The 16,472-nt window shown below is 35.1% G+C and overlaps 1 protein-coding gene across 4 annotated transcripts in view; it reads left to right on the forward strand.

Moving 5' to 3' along the window:
• The window catches only part of LOC149794136 (acidic leucine-rich nuclear phosphoprotein 32 family member A-like), a 43,674-nt gene that overhangs the window by 15,413 nt on the left and 11,789 nt on the right, over positions 1-16,472 (forward strand). For 2 of the 4 annotated variants that reach the window (XM_089968192.1, XM_089968191.1), the window contains exons 3-7: positions 5,402-5,545; positions 9,975-10,094; positions 13,060-13,213; positions 13,862-13,921; positions 14,581-14,684. In XM_089968192.1, coding sequence (XP_089824318.1) covers positions 5,402-5,545; positions 9,975-10,094; positions 13,060-13,213; positions 13,862-13,921; positions 14,581-14,684 — 582 coding nt within the window. Of the gene's footprint in view, positions 1-5,401; positions 5,546-9,974; positions 10,095-13,059; positions 13,214-13,861; positions 13,922-14,580; positions 14,724-16,472 lie in introns of all 4 variants that reach the window. The other 2 variants (XM_089968190.1, XM_089968189.1) reach the window with 1 other exon arrangement.

The raw sequence follows: 16,472 nt of genomic DNA on the forward strand, positions 1-16,472 counted from the left end.
CGTTGAGACAAAAGTTTGACTTGCACAACTTCATTGCTCAGGTCTAAGGCTGACCTGTTTAGTATTGATGATGACCTATTATAATAACATCGGAAAGATTAGGTCTGCTTAAGGCATGGTAGATATGTAATCAAAGAAATGACATGCAATAAGATGGACGAACTTTATGTCAAACCAATGATTGCAGTGTGTAATGATGGGATGTAATGTAAATTGTGAATATATTGTCGCCATTTTGTCGTGGTTTCTTTATTGATTAAAATATATAATTCGTCTAGTTATATTGTAAAATGGCTGCTCAGAGAGAATGATGAAGGCCTGGTTTGCAAAGTGGTGTTTCATGTCCTCATCACATGGGCTCCGAACGCAGGTTTACTGGTCCATTCAATGATAGTAAAGGCGCCATGCGAAGCCATTTTGAAACGTGCGCCTTGTCGACATTTGTGCCACAATCCCCAGATGTCCTTTTTACAAACTTTATTTAGTTGCGTAAAATGAAGATGGGATATTATTTATTTTACATTTAACAATTTTTAATAAAACGATTCGATAAGCGAAGAGTGGGACACGTTTTTCAGTTTAGTAGCATACGTCACTTGACCCAGTTTTAAGTAGTATACATTTCGACCATAGCAACAAGCAGTTATTTGGTAATTAAAGGTCTTTATTTAAATCAAGTCGAACATTACTTAGAAATTTTAATGTTTTTGATACAATTTCCTTTTTAATATGATGCATATTTGTTTTCATCAATCTAACTATATTGGCTCGCTTTTGTGAAAGTAAACTTAGCCGCCATCTTGGTTTTTCTGTATGCTTTCTTTGCGGCGGGCTTTAGTTCCGAATTTGCGAAATATTCGTCTGTTCTAGTAAGCATTTTCTTTTACTAAACATTAAATAGTCGATGCAATAATATTGATAGTCGAAAGCGTCTACATTTGTTTTTGATAGACAACAGACAACTAACGTACCAGTAACGCCTGCGTTGAGCCCCTTGGAACACTACATTACACAAAACGGTGCACTTGTTTAAGTACGTTCTTTAACGCGGAGTAATACATAGATATGGAAATATATTTTACACAAACATTGTTAATGGGGTGGCCATTTTTCCAGTTATCTTTTTGTATTAGTATTTTACTTTTGTTTTGTAGTTACCACTGTATTAGCATAATAAAGTTTTTGAAATGGCACTAATTTGTTGGAGGTGAACCAGTTTCACCTTCGCGAGTGTCTGGAGGTGTACGAGTATAGTTATTGTTTGGGGGTGGGATTACAAACAAAATGTTGTACACATATTTTCGAATACATATTTTTGGCAGATTTATTTTCCAAATCAGAAAATAGACATGATGGATGGAAATGTGATATATATATGTTTTTAATTATGACTAACAATATGCTCTTCAGCCATTCCTGTGGGACAAATGCCCCAAATTTGTGATGCTTCATTTTCACATCAGATGTGTTATGGCTCAGTGATCTAGTATCCTATCTGTTTAAAAAAAATAACATTTGGAAGATAACTGAGTTTTCATTATCAAATATTGCTTGTCATTAAGTTTTAATTCACATAACAGGATGAAAAAATTAATGATTTGATATATTATCAGGGTAATAATTAAAATAGATCTGTTACAATTGCATAATAACTAAAAGCCACATCTGTACATTTATCATGTAATCATAATCCACCAAATGACTTGAAACATTACTTTAAGAATCGGCATATATTCTTATGTGAAACATCTTGCTTTTGTAGTTTTGTAAGCTGTTAGTGACCTTTGCAATTAGCACAAAATAACAAAAGGTTATTGTTTCATGTTCTATTAAATTGGTGTTTACATTTTATTAAGGAGAAAATGTAACTTGTGTAACAAACTTTTATTTCTCTATTTAAAATTAATAAAATGTGGGAGCCAGCAATCTACGTGTGGTGCTGGAATAGCTGCAACACATCTATTGATAATATTTCTTAAATCAGCCTCATCGTTTTCCCTTAATTTTCCAACGATGTTGACCAATTTAAAATTGATTCATGATGCATCTCTTGACTTTTGTGTCCTGTGGGTGCCATGCCAACTTGCTTTGGATGTTTTCTCAACTAAGCACTTGGAAACAGATGCTGCCATTGCTATAATGTCTCTTGACAGTACTCAAATCTGATTTTAAGCAAAGCAGTGCTCATACATGCCAACCATTATGCTTTTGGTATAATCATTATGCCTTTTTTTTCTCACTAAATTACGCATTAAGCTTAAACATTTTCAGATTATTTGGTTTTTGGTATGCCCCCACACCAAAAAATAGTTTTTATTAACATCCCATTAATCTTTCAGACCATATTCTAGAAATGTTGTGTACATATCTATGACATAAGAATATGCTTCTCCAATGCCTTGGATGCTCTTTATTAACAGTTATGTTCTATTTATTGCAGCTGTCCTATTTCCAAGAAACTTGCTGGTTTTACATTGGTTTTTTTTTTTTTTTTACCTGTTTCTATTTGTAGCAGCTGTATAGCTTAGGAGAGAACAGACTGGTTTTCTAATGTTTAATCTTTGCAGATTCTTTGTTCAGATATGGAATCTGATATAGAACCCATCTGGAGGCATAGCTGCCAACCCTCACGAATTTGGTGTGAATTTCGCGACTTTTTCGCGGATTCACGTCGCAAGCTAAAAATTCATGAATTCTCCAGTTCGCAGTTATTTTTAAATCTTTAAAGATAAAAAAACGATTTTCCATTAAGCACTAGCCGTGATATTGGCAGTTGCTGAAACGGTTTGGCACTGCTGGTCCTAATTTTAATAAAACTACAGCCGATTTGTACAGTTGGACTGGTAGCAATCATTTTAGCCTATTTTAATCTATGTTTAAGAGTAGTTTTACAAATGCTTTTGAGAGAAACTGAGGCAAACCGGAATTTTGCTCTGCGCATAAGTTACCAACACTGAATTACCATTCGGCATTGCATGTAAGATCTTGAAAATGGCTTCACCACCAAGGAAAAGAAATCCATTGCTCAAAAAATGAGGTTTAATTTGTAATACATCAAAATTGGCAGTGCATTGTGCCATTAAACATTGATATACATCACGCTTTTTGCACACAGTGTGCCACAAATTTTACTATTGGACATGGTTGCAAAAAAACATGTAGGACTTGTGAAAATTAAGAATTCACATATTTCAGCTCTGGAATATTTTAAGCCATTGGTGGAAACCCTACAGGCTACTGTCGCTGAAGCATTATTTGTGAGTTTTCTTGTTGAACACAATCTAACGTTATCAGCTGGAGACCATGCTAAACATTTGTTCAGACAAATGTTCCCGGACTCGAAGGTTGCTTCCAAATGTTCTGCAGCTCCTGTTCATTCTCACAGCAACAGTGACAGTGCAAGAGTATTTTCTGTAGTGAGGAAAAATAAGACAGACTTTAGGTCCTCCTTATGTGCAGAACATTTGTCAGCAGTTTTAGTCACCAAGATCAACTGTTTTGATAACCAATTTACGATCCTGCAGTTAAGGAAGTTCAAGTCTGCCACTGTATCATGTCTTGATAAATAACCACAAGATCAAGTGAAGTTTATGAATACCATAATAAATAGAAATGTAGTGTTTTAGTTTTATATTGTGATCTTGATATAGTGTAATATTGACAATCAGAGTGGATGGAGTTATTGTCCTGGTATTTTTCACTAATTGTGAGCTTGGAAGGTTTGCAGCTGTGCTGTAATTTTGGAAATTAAGATTTTCAAATATAAATGTACACTGGAAGCAAGAGAATGACTCAACCAAATCGACACATGTAACATTAGCATAAATACAGACTTTTTATAGCCTTTATTTATTTATGTAAGTTTATGATTTTTGACAGAGAATGAAATTGTATTTGTGAAAAAGTGAGAAATTCTGGTTTGTTAAAACCAGTTTTGCAGAAATTGTGCCATGTGACAAGTTTGTTCAGAGAAAACAGTACCTGCATTTTATTACTGACACAAGTAAATGATTGACTAGTCAAAATCTACTGTCTTGGACTTGACACCTTTAAAAAAAAAACTGTTACCCACATGTGGAAAACGGTTTATCATATGTAATTCGATGGTATAATTTTTATTGGAGCTGCAGAAAATCAATCGGGCGGGAATTCTCCGTACACATACAATATGTGGGCAGCAAAATTCAATGGCTTGCTAGTCAAGCTTGAGACACATTCTGGGTAGGAAAGTGTTGATCACTTAGCTGTGCTGATAATTACGACATAATTTAGTGGCGGAACCTCACCCCCATGTACATTTCGCCATTATAACAGTACATAAAAGAACATGCTGCAATAGCTCAGCGGCAAGATCAAATGCTTTGACTAGCAGCTGGGTGCGAAAATGTACTGATAATTACAAATTACAGTGCTTGAAGTCAGTTGCAGAAACCAGAGATTACATGTGGTCATTGAATAACAGTACATCAGATAAACAACTTTAGCTTTCATTACTGTGTTCATTTCTCTGAGTTTAGCGGAATAAGCAGTGCACATGATCTGGAAAGTGTGTGATGCCTAGCTTAGTGCTTTGAATAAGACCTTCCTTGGATTGACAAAATTCAGACTCACAGTGACTAACAATCAAGCATTGTGTCAATGTTGTACATAATGTAGAAATTAAACAGCAACTTTTGATGGTGGCAGTCCTGGACTTTCAGTTTTAAAATCCTAGCGAGACTTCTGTGGCTTTCCCTGAAATGTGACAATGTTGCAGATATTCCAGCTATGATTTGTAGTAACATGATATTGGATCAAAAAGAGACAACATATTACTCTTTCATTTACCTGTATAATCACCTGTTTGTTCTTAGTAATCTATTATAATCAATTATCAATTGGTTAAATGTAACCACTTAGCAATTATGAAATTGTGACAGATCCTCATCATGAGCTCTATGTCTGTGGCATGATGCCCCAGTGCTAGTTATCACTATAAACTGCCACACTGCAGGCATTGTAGCGATATGACTTGAAGCTACATTAAAAATCCAAACTTCACACATGCACACACACACATTACTGTGTATTGATCTGTAATCATCTGATTAGCTGTATTCTGTTGATGTTCACAGATTATCTCTTTGCTTAAATTAAAATGCAGTTCCAAAATAGGCGGTACAATGCCCCAAGTTATTAAATTATTATCTGAAGTTCAATCCTGCAGAAAAAAATATTTGTTTTTCAGCTGTTTATAGTATATGGACTTTGTATATCTTGTAATTTGAATAATTGACTTTTTCAGATAAAGGAGCTGAACTTGGACAACTGTCGAGCCAACCAGATTGATGGATTAACAAATGAATTCACAAGCCTTGAGTCTCTTAGTATATCTTGTAATTTGAATAATTGACTTTTTCAGATAAAGGAGCTAAACTTGGACAACTGTCGAGCCAACCAGATTGATGGATTAACAAATGAATTCACAAGCCTTGAGTCTCTTAGTTTGATAAATGTTGGTCTTACTTCACTGAAAGGCTTTCCTCGTCTCCCAAACTTAAAAAGGGTAAGGGTACAGTTTCTACGCTAATGAGCAGTATATAGTTTTGCTGACGTTATGTCATTATTAATTCAGTGCTTTTTGCAAGAAAATTGTTAAACTGTATTTAAATAGCTTTATTTTTAAAATATATGCAGGTACAAAAAGGACACTGCATTATATTGTCACGTTATTTGCATTTTCTTTCCACAGGTCAGTATTCATCGTAAAGCCAGAAACATGCTTGTGTTTTTTTTAAAACTGTATATTGCCCTAGGTTGATACAAAAATATAAGAATACTGGACTTCGTGGAAACAAAAATTAAATGACTTTAATGAGGTCAAACTTTACTGGAAGTTTCTTGCATGTTAAATTGTTGCGTGCCCCCTACAGAATTATCACTAACCCTGGAGAAGGACGAACAATTAAAAAGGTAAAATAGCTCTGAGGAAAGCAGACAGTCTAGGTGAACAGTATAACAATTAAGAAAAGTTTCAGGACAATTTTTCAATGCAATCCATACAAGAGCTGTTCAAATTGCCAGTTATTTCATCACACAAAAATAAATGAGATAACTTTTCCTTCCCATGTCTCTTCTATGTTATCTGTAAGTTCAGCCTTCTATCCATTTGTTGATACTTCCGTTATCCTTTTTTACCTTCTCCTGGGGGGCCCCGAGTGGCCGAGTGGTCTAAAGCGCTCTTCGTTACGGATCACTGCCATCTCACCTCTGTCTGCGGCGGTTCGAGTCTAAGATTCAGCCAATGTGGGCATGTGAGAAAGCCTGCCAGTAGCTTCTCGTGCGTCGGTGGTTCTTTCGGGGGTTTTCCGGGTTCTTCCTCCACCATTAATACTGGCCGCCATGTATAGCCTATCGTGCTGAAAAATGGCGTTAAACCCCACAACAACAACAACAACCTTCTCCTGGCCCTCCTTGTCAGTATTTCTTGTACCCTTGTTTCTGTCTTCATCCCTGCGACTTTGTATTGCTTATTTTCCCAGCCCTCCATGTCTTCTCTCTCTCTCTCTCTCTCTCTAATCGTTGGGTGGCGTCAGAAAGCTTCCTGTGGATTAAAAGGAATGTACAGTTTTGCCTCCTTGTTCGAACACAGGAGAATTGACCCACTCTCAGAGACCTTTCATCAGCATAATGATAAGTAAATCATTAGGTCAGCTCGTACACTCACATCATAAATATTCCACATATGCTTGTTCTATAATAAAGATTATTGCAACAACAATAGTATCATGACTTCTGATACATACATATATATTCCTAATTATCTATTTTATTAACCCTTTACCTCATACAAGCATCTTTAGACGCCTCTACTCCATTCGCATGGAAGCGCCTTTTGACGCCTCTGCAAGATTCGCATAGAAGCGCCTTTTGACGCCTGCTGTAAACATCAGCCATTTTGAGCTAGTTTTCGTAGCGCCACCTTCGAGGAAAACCCCCCTATTACATACTACATTCATTTCTGCGAATGACAATTACGTCAGATCACGTGGTCGCTATTCATGCACTGGTCGATATCTGCTATTTAAAGTAACTGGGTCGTAATATCCACTCTCCAAAATGGCAGCCGCGGATTTCATTCAGTACGTACGAAGTTTTCACGATTAGAATAACAACCACGAAAGATTCAATAAATTAGGTAAAGGCTCTGATATTAATGTAGGCAGCAATTAGTTTTTATAAATTATCAAATTCAGATGACTTAGTGAAATAGACGCACACGAAAACCTTGTAAATTTCGAGTATCGGAAATGGCAGCTACGGTTGGTCACGCGGCCTCACGGACATGACGGTGAACGAGTTCTCTCAAGATTTTGAAGCACATAAAAAAATTCTTCTGTGGAAAATAATTACACAGCTATAACAATCAGACATTACTCTTAAATTTGTCCACATATAATATATGTGTACCAAAAATGTAAAATGGTTAAAATTGTTGTTAAACGTAACATACACTAAATTGCTTAACAGTTCACAGGCAGGATTTCATTCAGTACTTACAAAGTTTTCACGAGTAGAATCACAACCACGAAAGATTCAGTAACTAAGGTAAAGGCTCTGATATTTATGTAAGCAGCAATTAGTTTTTATTGATTATCAAATTCAGATGACTTAGTGATGTAGACGCAGACGAAAAACATGTAAATTTCGAGTATGGGAAATGGCAGCTACGATCGGTCACGCGGCCTCACGGACATGACGGTGAACGAGTTCTCTCATGATTTTGAAGCACATAGAATATTCTTCCGTGAAAAATAAGTACACAGCTATAACAATCGGACTTTACTCTTCAATTTTTCCATATATAATAGATGTCTACCTAAAACGTAAAATGGTTAAAACTGCTGTTAAACGTTAACACCACTACATTGCTTAACAATTCACAGGCATGCCTATGCGGATGCGGTCTGCTAGGTAACAGGTGTTCTATTTATAGCGTGCTGCACTTTGTCACTATGCTCTATGAGGTAAAGGGTTAAACTCTCAACATCAACAATATTCTGACTCATTTCCTACCTGCAAATTAATAAATGCCTAATTATATGTGCACATGCCACCAAAGCCTAACTGCACAATCCAGAAATATATATTCAAATACAAGTCCTAACACTACCCGCTATTAAATTCATTTATGCACACAATACAGCATCATATCAGATTATACCATCCACTGCAATTTTATCCTTAAAGCGATATTTTACCTCAGAAGCCTTTGTTCCAAATCTTGTCCAAAGTTCCCTAGAACACCATTCCTGCTCTTTTATGAGTGCCTACTTTGTTCTACTCTTTCCATGTCCAAACGTGCACCGATTCTTTCACAATGAATGTAACATAATAATGTCTGACTGTATGAGAAACCTGGCTATAATACCAGTGGTTTCTTTGAAAATTGTCTAGGGTAGTAGAACTGATATGTTTTAATGTCCGGTTTTCAGTCTCTACATCTGTGCTCAGTGACATCAATGGTGGATGGCAAAACATAGTTTCTGACCCACAGCAAGGTTCTCATTGAAGTAACATGAATTTTACCCTAGTGCAATGGCTAAGTCAGAGATAGATAGTTTCTTTGTTTCAAAATGGGTCTAAATTCACAATGTTATTTAACACATATTGTCATTACCCAGAGTATTTTGAATTCCGAATTTTGTCAGAAGACATGTATAACATGAGGTAGGAATTGTTAGTAAATTTTCCCACACAATGTGTGTTACATCATACAAAGTTGTTTTAGCTCACTCTGCCTAAACAAGACATGGCATATTTAAAAGTGTTAAGTAGTCTATTTTTCAATATGTTTTTGAGCAAGATTATCTGACTGGTCAAGATTCTGCCACTCTTGAGGCCAAGGTCTAGTCAGATTTTTGCGCTATTGTCGTAAATAGGTGTTATAAATTTTGCATCTGACAAACTTAGGTTGTTATCTCTTTTCATCTACGAGTTTTCTTTTGTTGGTCTTATTTTGGATTCCCAGTGCTAGAAACGGATCTTGGTGAGTTGAAGTAATATTGGCCAATAATTCAAGGTCTGTGTTGTACTTCTAATAAAAGGGAGTGTAGAAAGGAAAAATTGTAATACAGCAATGGTTTTATATTAGAACTTTCAATTTTGCATCATTATATTGTTTCCTTTCAACGTTGGAACAATTTCCGTAGTAGTCCTCAGTTTAAAGATATTTATCTCATGGGAGTCTGATGCATCAACTAAGTGGCAATTTGCTTGTGATTGGGTTTTAAAAGTAGTTTTACTACAGTATTTTTATGTATCTCTGGCAAATTTGAATTTCTTCTTCATTGAAGTAAAATTCCTGGTCTTTGATAGTTTGGGAAAAATTACGTAGCATTTTCATGGTCTTGAAAGTTTTGGAAAATTGAGCAGAGTACCCTGAGGTCTTCAAAAATTGAAATAAACCCAAATTTTGTACTTTCTTTCCACAATTGCAAAATAAAATTGTCCAAGGTTGTTAGATTTGGATGTAATAGTTTTTTCCTGGTTTCTTTATTTTGATGACCCATTCAGTTGAATTTGTTCTTTTCTCATATAACATTACTTGTATACTAAGTGTTAGTAAAAATAGGTCTTGGAAATCTGTTTGTGGTCTTTCAGAGTTGGGGAAAAGTCTTTGAATTTATCATTCAGATTTCTGTATGAACCCTGCCTTTTAATTAGAAGGGATCACTGCCATGTAAGCATGTGTTTCATTGGGTTATTAGTGCATTGTTTTTAAACAAGAGGTTTTTGGATATAGTCTTGAAATCATTTGTGGTCTTGCAGTGCTACATAAGCTTCTGAGGCAAAAATAGGCAGTTCTAAGTCGGTCAGAGCAGGTGTGCGAGGTCATGCTGTCTAGTGCATCTTGTTTTTAAGTTATGTAAAATTGACTTTGAATATAAGTTATATTTTGATGTGAATCTAATTTAATCTTGGTTATCTTGCAGTTGGAATTGAGCGACAACAGAATTTCATCTGGATTGACAAATTTGACAGGCTGTCCAAATTTGACACAATTAAGTTTGAGTGGAAATAAGATCAAAGACATAAGCACATTAGAATCATTGGTAAGTAGTACATTTTCTTTAACTTATTAATTTCTCATTGTACATCATTAAGTGCGATTGGTAAAGGCTTTTAGATAGATAATCAGTAAATGTTACTCATTTAACTGATGTTTACGTGATGACTTGATCCAGCGATCTATTGCTGTGATCAGATTGAGTTTTATTAATAAACATTTTCAGATTTCATTGTAAATCATGTGATTTTCACATGTTTGCACTCTTTAAAGATTGGATACTTTGCACAAAATCTCGGATTCTGGAGAAAACACCTTTTTTGTGGAGTATTCTAGCTTCTGATGCATGTATGCAAAGCCAACTTAACTTATAATGCAAGGGCCATACTTAGGTCGGTTTTATTTTCCCACAATTTCTGGTTCTAGTCGCTTATCTTTGTCATATTCGTGATTGCAGTCTCATCATCATCTGATTTCTGCTGTTGCAGCTTGCAAGTACATCCACATGTTTACAGTTACTGCACAGTGTATTGCATTGCTATTAGCAGATATTAATATTCAAACACATTGTTTAGTATGATTTAGTTCAGCTGTTAATATGGTGAAACATTTCATTTATAAATCGGTGCAATGATACTTTTGCTTACATGATACTTACCATATAAAAGTTACTTTAATTTTCATCAGTTATGAATAATTATTATTAGTTTGCCTTATTATTTAAATTTTGAATTCATCTGGAACAGCATTTGCAGTCCTGGTCATTTTTATAGTGGTCGCAGCAGTCTTTTGCAACAGAAGGATTTTGTTGGTATTCATACCTATTCCCATGCCCAGATTTGTTCTGGATCAGATTTTCTTTGCATGATGAAATTACATTGTTTCTTCTATTTTGAAAATAACATAGTGTCTTTCAAGTTTAAGTGAGGCATGAAATTGTTAATAAGAGACGTTTTTGAAGCATTTTCATTAAATGGCATAAAACACTGAATAAAACTTGTTAACAGCTACTCCATTTGAAAGTATCTTTGTTATCTTTTCATTCATGAGAGTTGCATATAAATGTATAACTAAGTCTGGAATACAACCATTATGTCAACATTCATTAAAGGGCACCACCTACCCACCAAAGATGTCAAGTTCATATGTGTATTGATGTGCATAATATCAAAGGCTGTGTATCATGAATCATATTGAACACAAGTAACATTGCTTTATGTCAGTTAAACACTAATGTGCCATTGGACACCACCAATGTGATTGCTGGCAAAGGTGTGAATATAGTATGATTTACAGTCACACTGGCTGCTTGATGGACATTTGTCTAATGTACATTGTGACCCAAGGGGCTATAGTGTTACAACTCTATGCTCATAAACTAGGTAACAGACAGAAGCAAAACCAGAAAAGTTACTGTCATTCCGCAGACAATTTATTACACTTGAGTAGCAGGTGAAAATTTAAAAGGAACTTGAAAGTATTGTGAATAAGAACCCAAATACTCGTGCATGTGCTGATGTACCAATGGTTATTATGGATCTCAATTAAATCGTCCAGAACTCCTTTGAACAAGTCCTCAGTAATACAAAAGCAGTGTTTTTGTCCAAAAGTCAAAGAGCACTTTGAGATTCCAATGAATAATTTTTAAATGATTCTCTCGTATTATATCTGAATACAAAAGTAACTAATATTATGGACAGAACTTGAAAAAATGGATAATCTTGTTGATCTTGACTGTATAAAGCAACACTTGACATGGTTTTTTTGAAGAAAAAACTACAGAATAGATAATCAAAATTACAGTACCCTTTAAACAAGTTTGCTTCTAGAACCTTCTGTACGTTCATATATCAGTACTTTGTACTTCAGATTTATAACAACTGTTTTATATTAAAGTGACATGATAGAATATAGTTGAAGCTCTTTTCCAGAATTTGTAGTACATTTTGTACTGTTTAATTTTCCTCTCATGAAGAATAGTTGGAATATGTGCATCACATTTTCAGTGGTGGTATACATGTTAGCACAGAATTTTTGCATTTAACATTTCACTGACACTAATGCATGCACAACTTTCATTGAGATACTTTTTTACCAAAACACAATTGGTAATCAGTGTTTCTTGTTCCTGTGACTTTGCAAGGTTTGTGGATTCTTAGTGTAAACTGTACATTTAAATGTTCTATTTGCTTTATGTTGTATTGCTAAAAGCCTGGTGTTTATATTGATTTTGTATTTTTTGTTGGCTTTTCTTGATGATTGTTGGTTTTTTGTATTTTTCATACTTGTCCAAAATCAAGTTATTGGTGTACCTGATCCATTAGGTTTATTTTGTAAACAACATAATACATAGCCAATATTTCTCTCACATTGTGGATTATTATTGAGGTCATAATTATTAGTATGCATGTTTACGTCAATTTGAGTGATAGGTAATCTTGATTATGAATTTTGATACTTCATGGAAATTTCCTGTTGACAATATTTTCAGAATGTTCATTTCAACATTTGTCAAGGAGAGCAGTATATAATCTTGTTTACATTGGGATTATTCATTCTTATCTTAACATTTGAAGCAGAATTAGTCTTATTGTTGTGTTCAGTTTTTAGTTTGGGTGGATTTATTTATTCTGATTATTTATTGGAATTACAAAGTGCTCAACAACAATTTTGCTATTGTGATACATCACAAGACTTGATACATTGCCACCATCCAGTTCATTGGCACATTAGTATATTCAAGACTGGAAGCACCTTAACAAATGGCAATATTGTAATTTATTTGGACTTGTAATAGAACTTTTAGGACTATTTTGTATTTAAATCATAATACTGTATTGTCTTTTTAAGTTTCATGCATTGTAGAGATAGAAATTATTTGTTGAATTTAGCAAAAGTTTTTGTTACATTTTGCTCTTTTCTGTTACTTAGTGCAAGACCATAGAGTCGTAGGTTATGTGGGGGTCATTCAGACTACCTGCATTCTGAAAAAATTATTGTCTCATTTACAGGTAGAATTAAAAAATCTCAAAAGTTTAGATTTATTCAACTGCGAGGTAACAAATTTAGAGGACTACCGTGAGAAAGTGTTTGAACTGCTGCCAGACTTGAAATGGTTAGATGGCTATGATAAAAATGACCAAGAAGCAGATGAAGATGAAGATGGTAAGTTAAGATGTGCTTCTTTTTAGATTCTAAAGGTTGCATTTAGTGTTCCCCATTCCATCTCTCTTGTACATCACAAATGTCATTTCATATTCATAACATTCAAATGACGTGACATCTGTCATTGAATCAGTGTCAGGGCTAAAATATTGTTAAAAGGTTCAGATGTTTATATACATGCTGTAGACTTAACACTAGGACAGCTTGGTCATAGATTGACAAAAGTGTCTGGGGGATGCGAACAACTACTGTAAAATGTAGCGGTTTGTAATTGTGGCCTAGTATATATTTCATTAACATAACTTGTATTTTATTTTAATCACCTTTTTCTTGAGATGTAATAATTTGTTATATTTTGTGGGAAGCTCTAATCTTGTAAGAGCAGATTGGATTTTTTTAATGTACCGTGTGCAAGCCCTGTTCACCACAGCAGCTACTTAGAAAATCGTGCTATTGCTGAAGAATACAATTTTGAGGGTTGATTTAGCAGCATTTAATTCTTGTTGTGGCTGTAGGCAATGACGGTGGAGTTCAAGAGACCATAGATTCTCCTAGTAGCAAAAATATCTAAGCTGATTTCACTATCCTTGTAGATGTGTTACTTGAATAGCTCTAAAACATTTGTTAGTTTTTTTTATGTTTTTGCAGGAAGTGAACTAGATGGAGAGGATGGTGAGGAGGAAGATGAAGTTGATGAAGATGATGAGGGTAAGTCACATAATTTGAGCACTTGTTATCCTTGCATCTAGGATATGTTGTTTTCTGAACCAGAACTTTCTAAGTGGTATTCTTTCATGTCTTGAGATGTTGTGATATATAGGAATGTATGTCTTTACTCCTATAGCTTTTTTTTGTCTTATTATAAAACTTTGTAAATATTAATGCTCTTTGACTAAATGCACTTATAGTAAAATCTCTTTACGCATGCATTTTTCGGTTTAAAGTTACTTCACTTCCATATCAACAGCAGGGTCCATTTGATGCTCTTTTTGTCTTGCAGCTGTAGTATATGACTGAATCTGTTGAATGGGCTTGATGGTTTTGATGGATTGTTCTAAAATTTGGTTTGATGGAATTGTAAAAACATTTCAGTGGATTGTTTTAAAACTTGTTACAAATTATTGTCATTGTTATCTTAATATGTGCCTGTTTATCAATGAGATGAGATCTTAAAGTGGTTAATTACTTTTCCGTCATGAACATGAAAGAATACTTTAAGCATTTATGAGTCCATGGTAGTCATTATATTGGAGGGGCCCAAATAATTTATTCTTAACTTAATTTGATTACGACTGCATACTTCCAGTATTCATTCAGGATGCTTAGCTTTGACTTGGATGATATACTGGCATCTGTCTCTTTATTAGATGAGGAGGGGGAGGATGAGGATGAGGAAGATGACTTAGGAGATGATGATGAGGAGGAAGAGGAAGAGGATGAAGATGGAGAAGTGGGCGAGGAGGAAGAGGAGGTTGGTCTTGAGTACTTGGAGCAGGAAAATATTTCTGATGTTAGTGTTAAATGTCTGAAATTTTTTTTCTTTCTTATGTGTGTAGAACAGGTCTCATCTTTTCCTCAAGTTTTGTATGACACTGAAAATCAGGTTCTTTGCCAAGAAAAATGCTATTATTTTCCCTACCTATCATAGACTAGAAGAGCTTACGAGATTTTCTATTGTCATTAGTCTGTCATCCATCCATTGTCACAACTGCTGTCTCTACTCTTAAACTGGTTACCTTGAAACTTTACATGCACACATTTATTCCATGGTGTTGTTGGTTCTAAATGAAAATGGCACACTTGGATGACCGATAAAGCTGATAATTTTTTATCATTATTCCTCCTGAATGGATGATCATATCATCAGGTGTTTACAAGATGTTATTATATTTGTCCTAAATGAGATGGTGCTGATGTGATGCCCAATATAGCTGCCTCATCAGCTATTGCTACTTCTCATCTACTTAAGAGTCAGATTGACATTGGGTTATCACCAGATGACTTACTATGATGTCTTGTTCCTGCTTTTTAAAAAAATGGTGTTGATGGCCCTCATGAAAATCTTGTCACTACTCTTTCTGGATGGATGATTGTTGCCTGGGTTTTTCACTCTGATAATTGCGATGTTTTATTTGTACTAAATGAAAATTGTGCCAAACTGATTGTCATTATGGCAGCTGCAGTGTCAACTTGAAAATCTTGTTACTGCTACTTCATCGAAACTGAAAGTTTACACCAGAAGACTTCTTGTGATATCTATTTGGTCGCTAGTGAAAATGGTGCCAATTTTTTTGCCCAGTATGGCTGCCACCGTTGCCATATTGACAGTGCTAATCCTCCTAAATAAAAAGTAATATTTTTATGGGTTTTTTACCAGACGACTTATGGCGTGTAGGTGGCTCAGAATGAATGTGGTATACATTGGATATCTGATATGGGCACAGCAGTAGCCAGCTTGAAAATATTATCACTACATGTGGTTTCCATTAAACAACTTGTCAGGTTGGTCCTAATGGTGCCATTCAGACATTCAGTGAAGCATGTGAAAAGTTGCCATTAGCTTTTTGTTGGGGCGTGGTTCTTTTCGGTGTTTTCTCTGGTTCTTCCTCCACCATTTATACTGGCTGTCATGTATAGCCTATTTTGTGCTGAGATCTTACCATTTCTCTTAAATGAATGGTCTTGTGAGCATGGGGTTTTTATGGAAAGACTTTTTATTTATGATGTCTGGTTCATCGTAAATAAAAATGGTGCCTTTATAACTTATATTATGGTGGCCCTAATAAGAATCATGGGTGATCCCCGGCCAATTCATACCAAAGACTTACAAAAATGGTACTAACAGCTGCCTCGCTTGACGCTCATCATTAAGAGGTTTAGTGTTATGGCTGGTCGGCCTTGTGTCAGGATAATGTGACTGGCTGGGACATCATCATGCTACCTCAGTGCTAGACACCACTGTAAACTGCTTCACCGAATAACTTAGTATCGATGTGATTGAAAAATAGTTCAAGCTACATTAAAAATCTAAATCACACTCTCACACAGAATCTTGTTACGATTACTAGATGGCTAGTCATATCATTGTGTATCTATCCTGAAAAATGCAATTAAATCCACAAAACAACTAAATTGAAATAGTGCCGGTCTGGTATCAAATATGGTCTCCAAGGCATCCGTCTTGAAAATCTTTAATCTTGTTGCTTGACCAAAACAGAAGGGGGTTTGCACCAGAAGATTGATTATGACATGTTGCTCC

The sequence above is a fragment of the Sinohyriopsis cumingii genome, chromosome 8, assembly GCF_028554795.1.
Source record: "Sinohyriopsis cumingii isolate HCF-2022 chromosome 8, ASM2855479v2, whole genome shotgun sequence".
Taxonomy (NCBI): Eukaryota; Metazoa; Mollusca; class Bivalvia; order Unionida; family Unionidae; genus Sinohyriopsis; species Sinohyriopsis cumingii.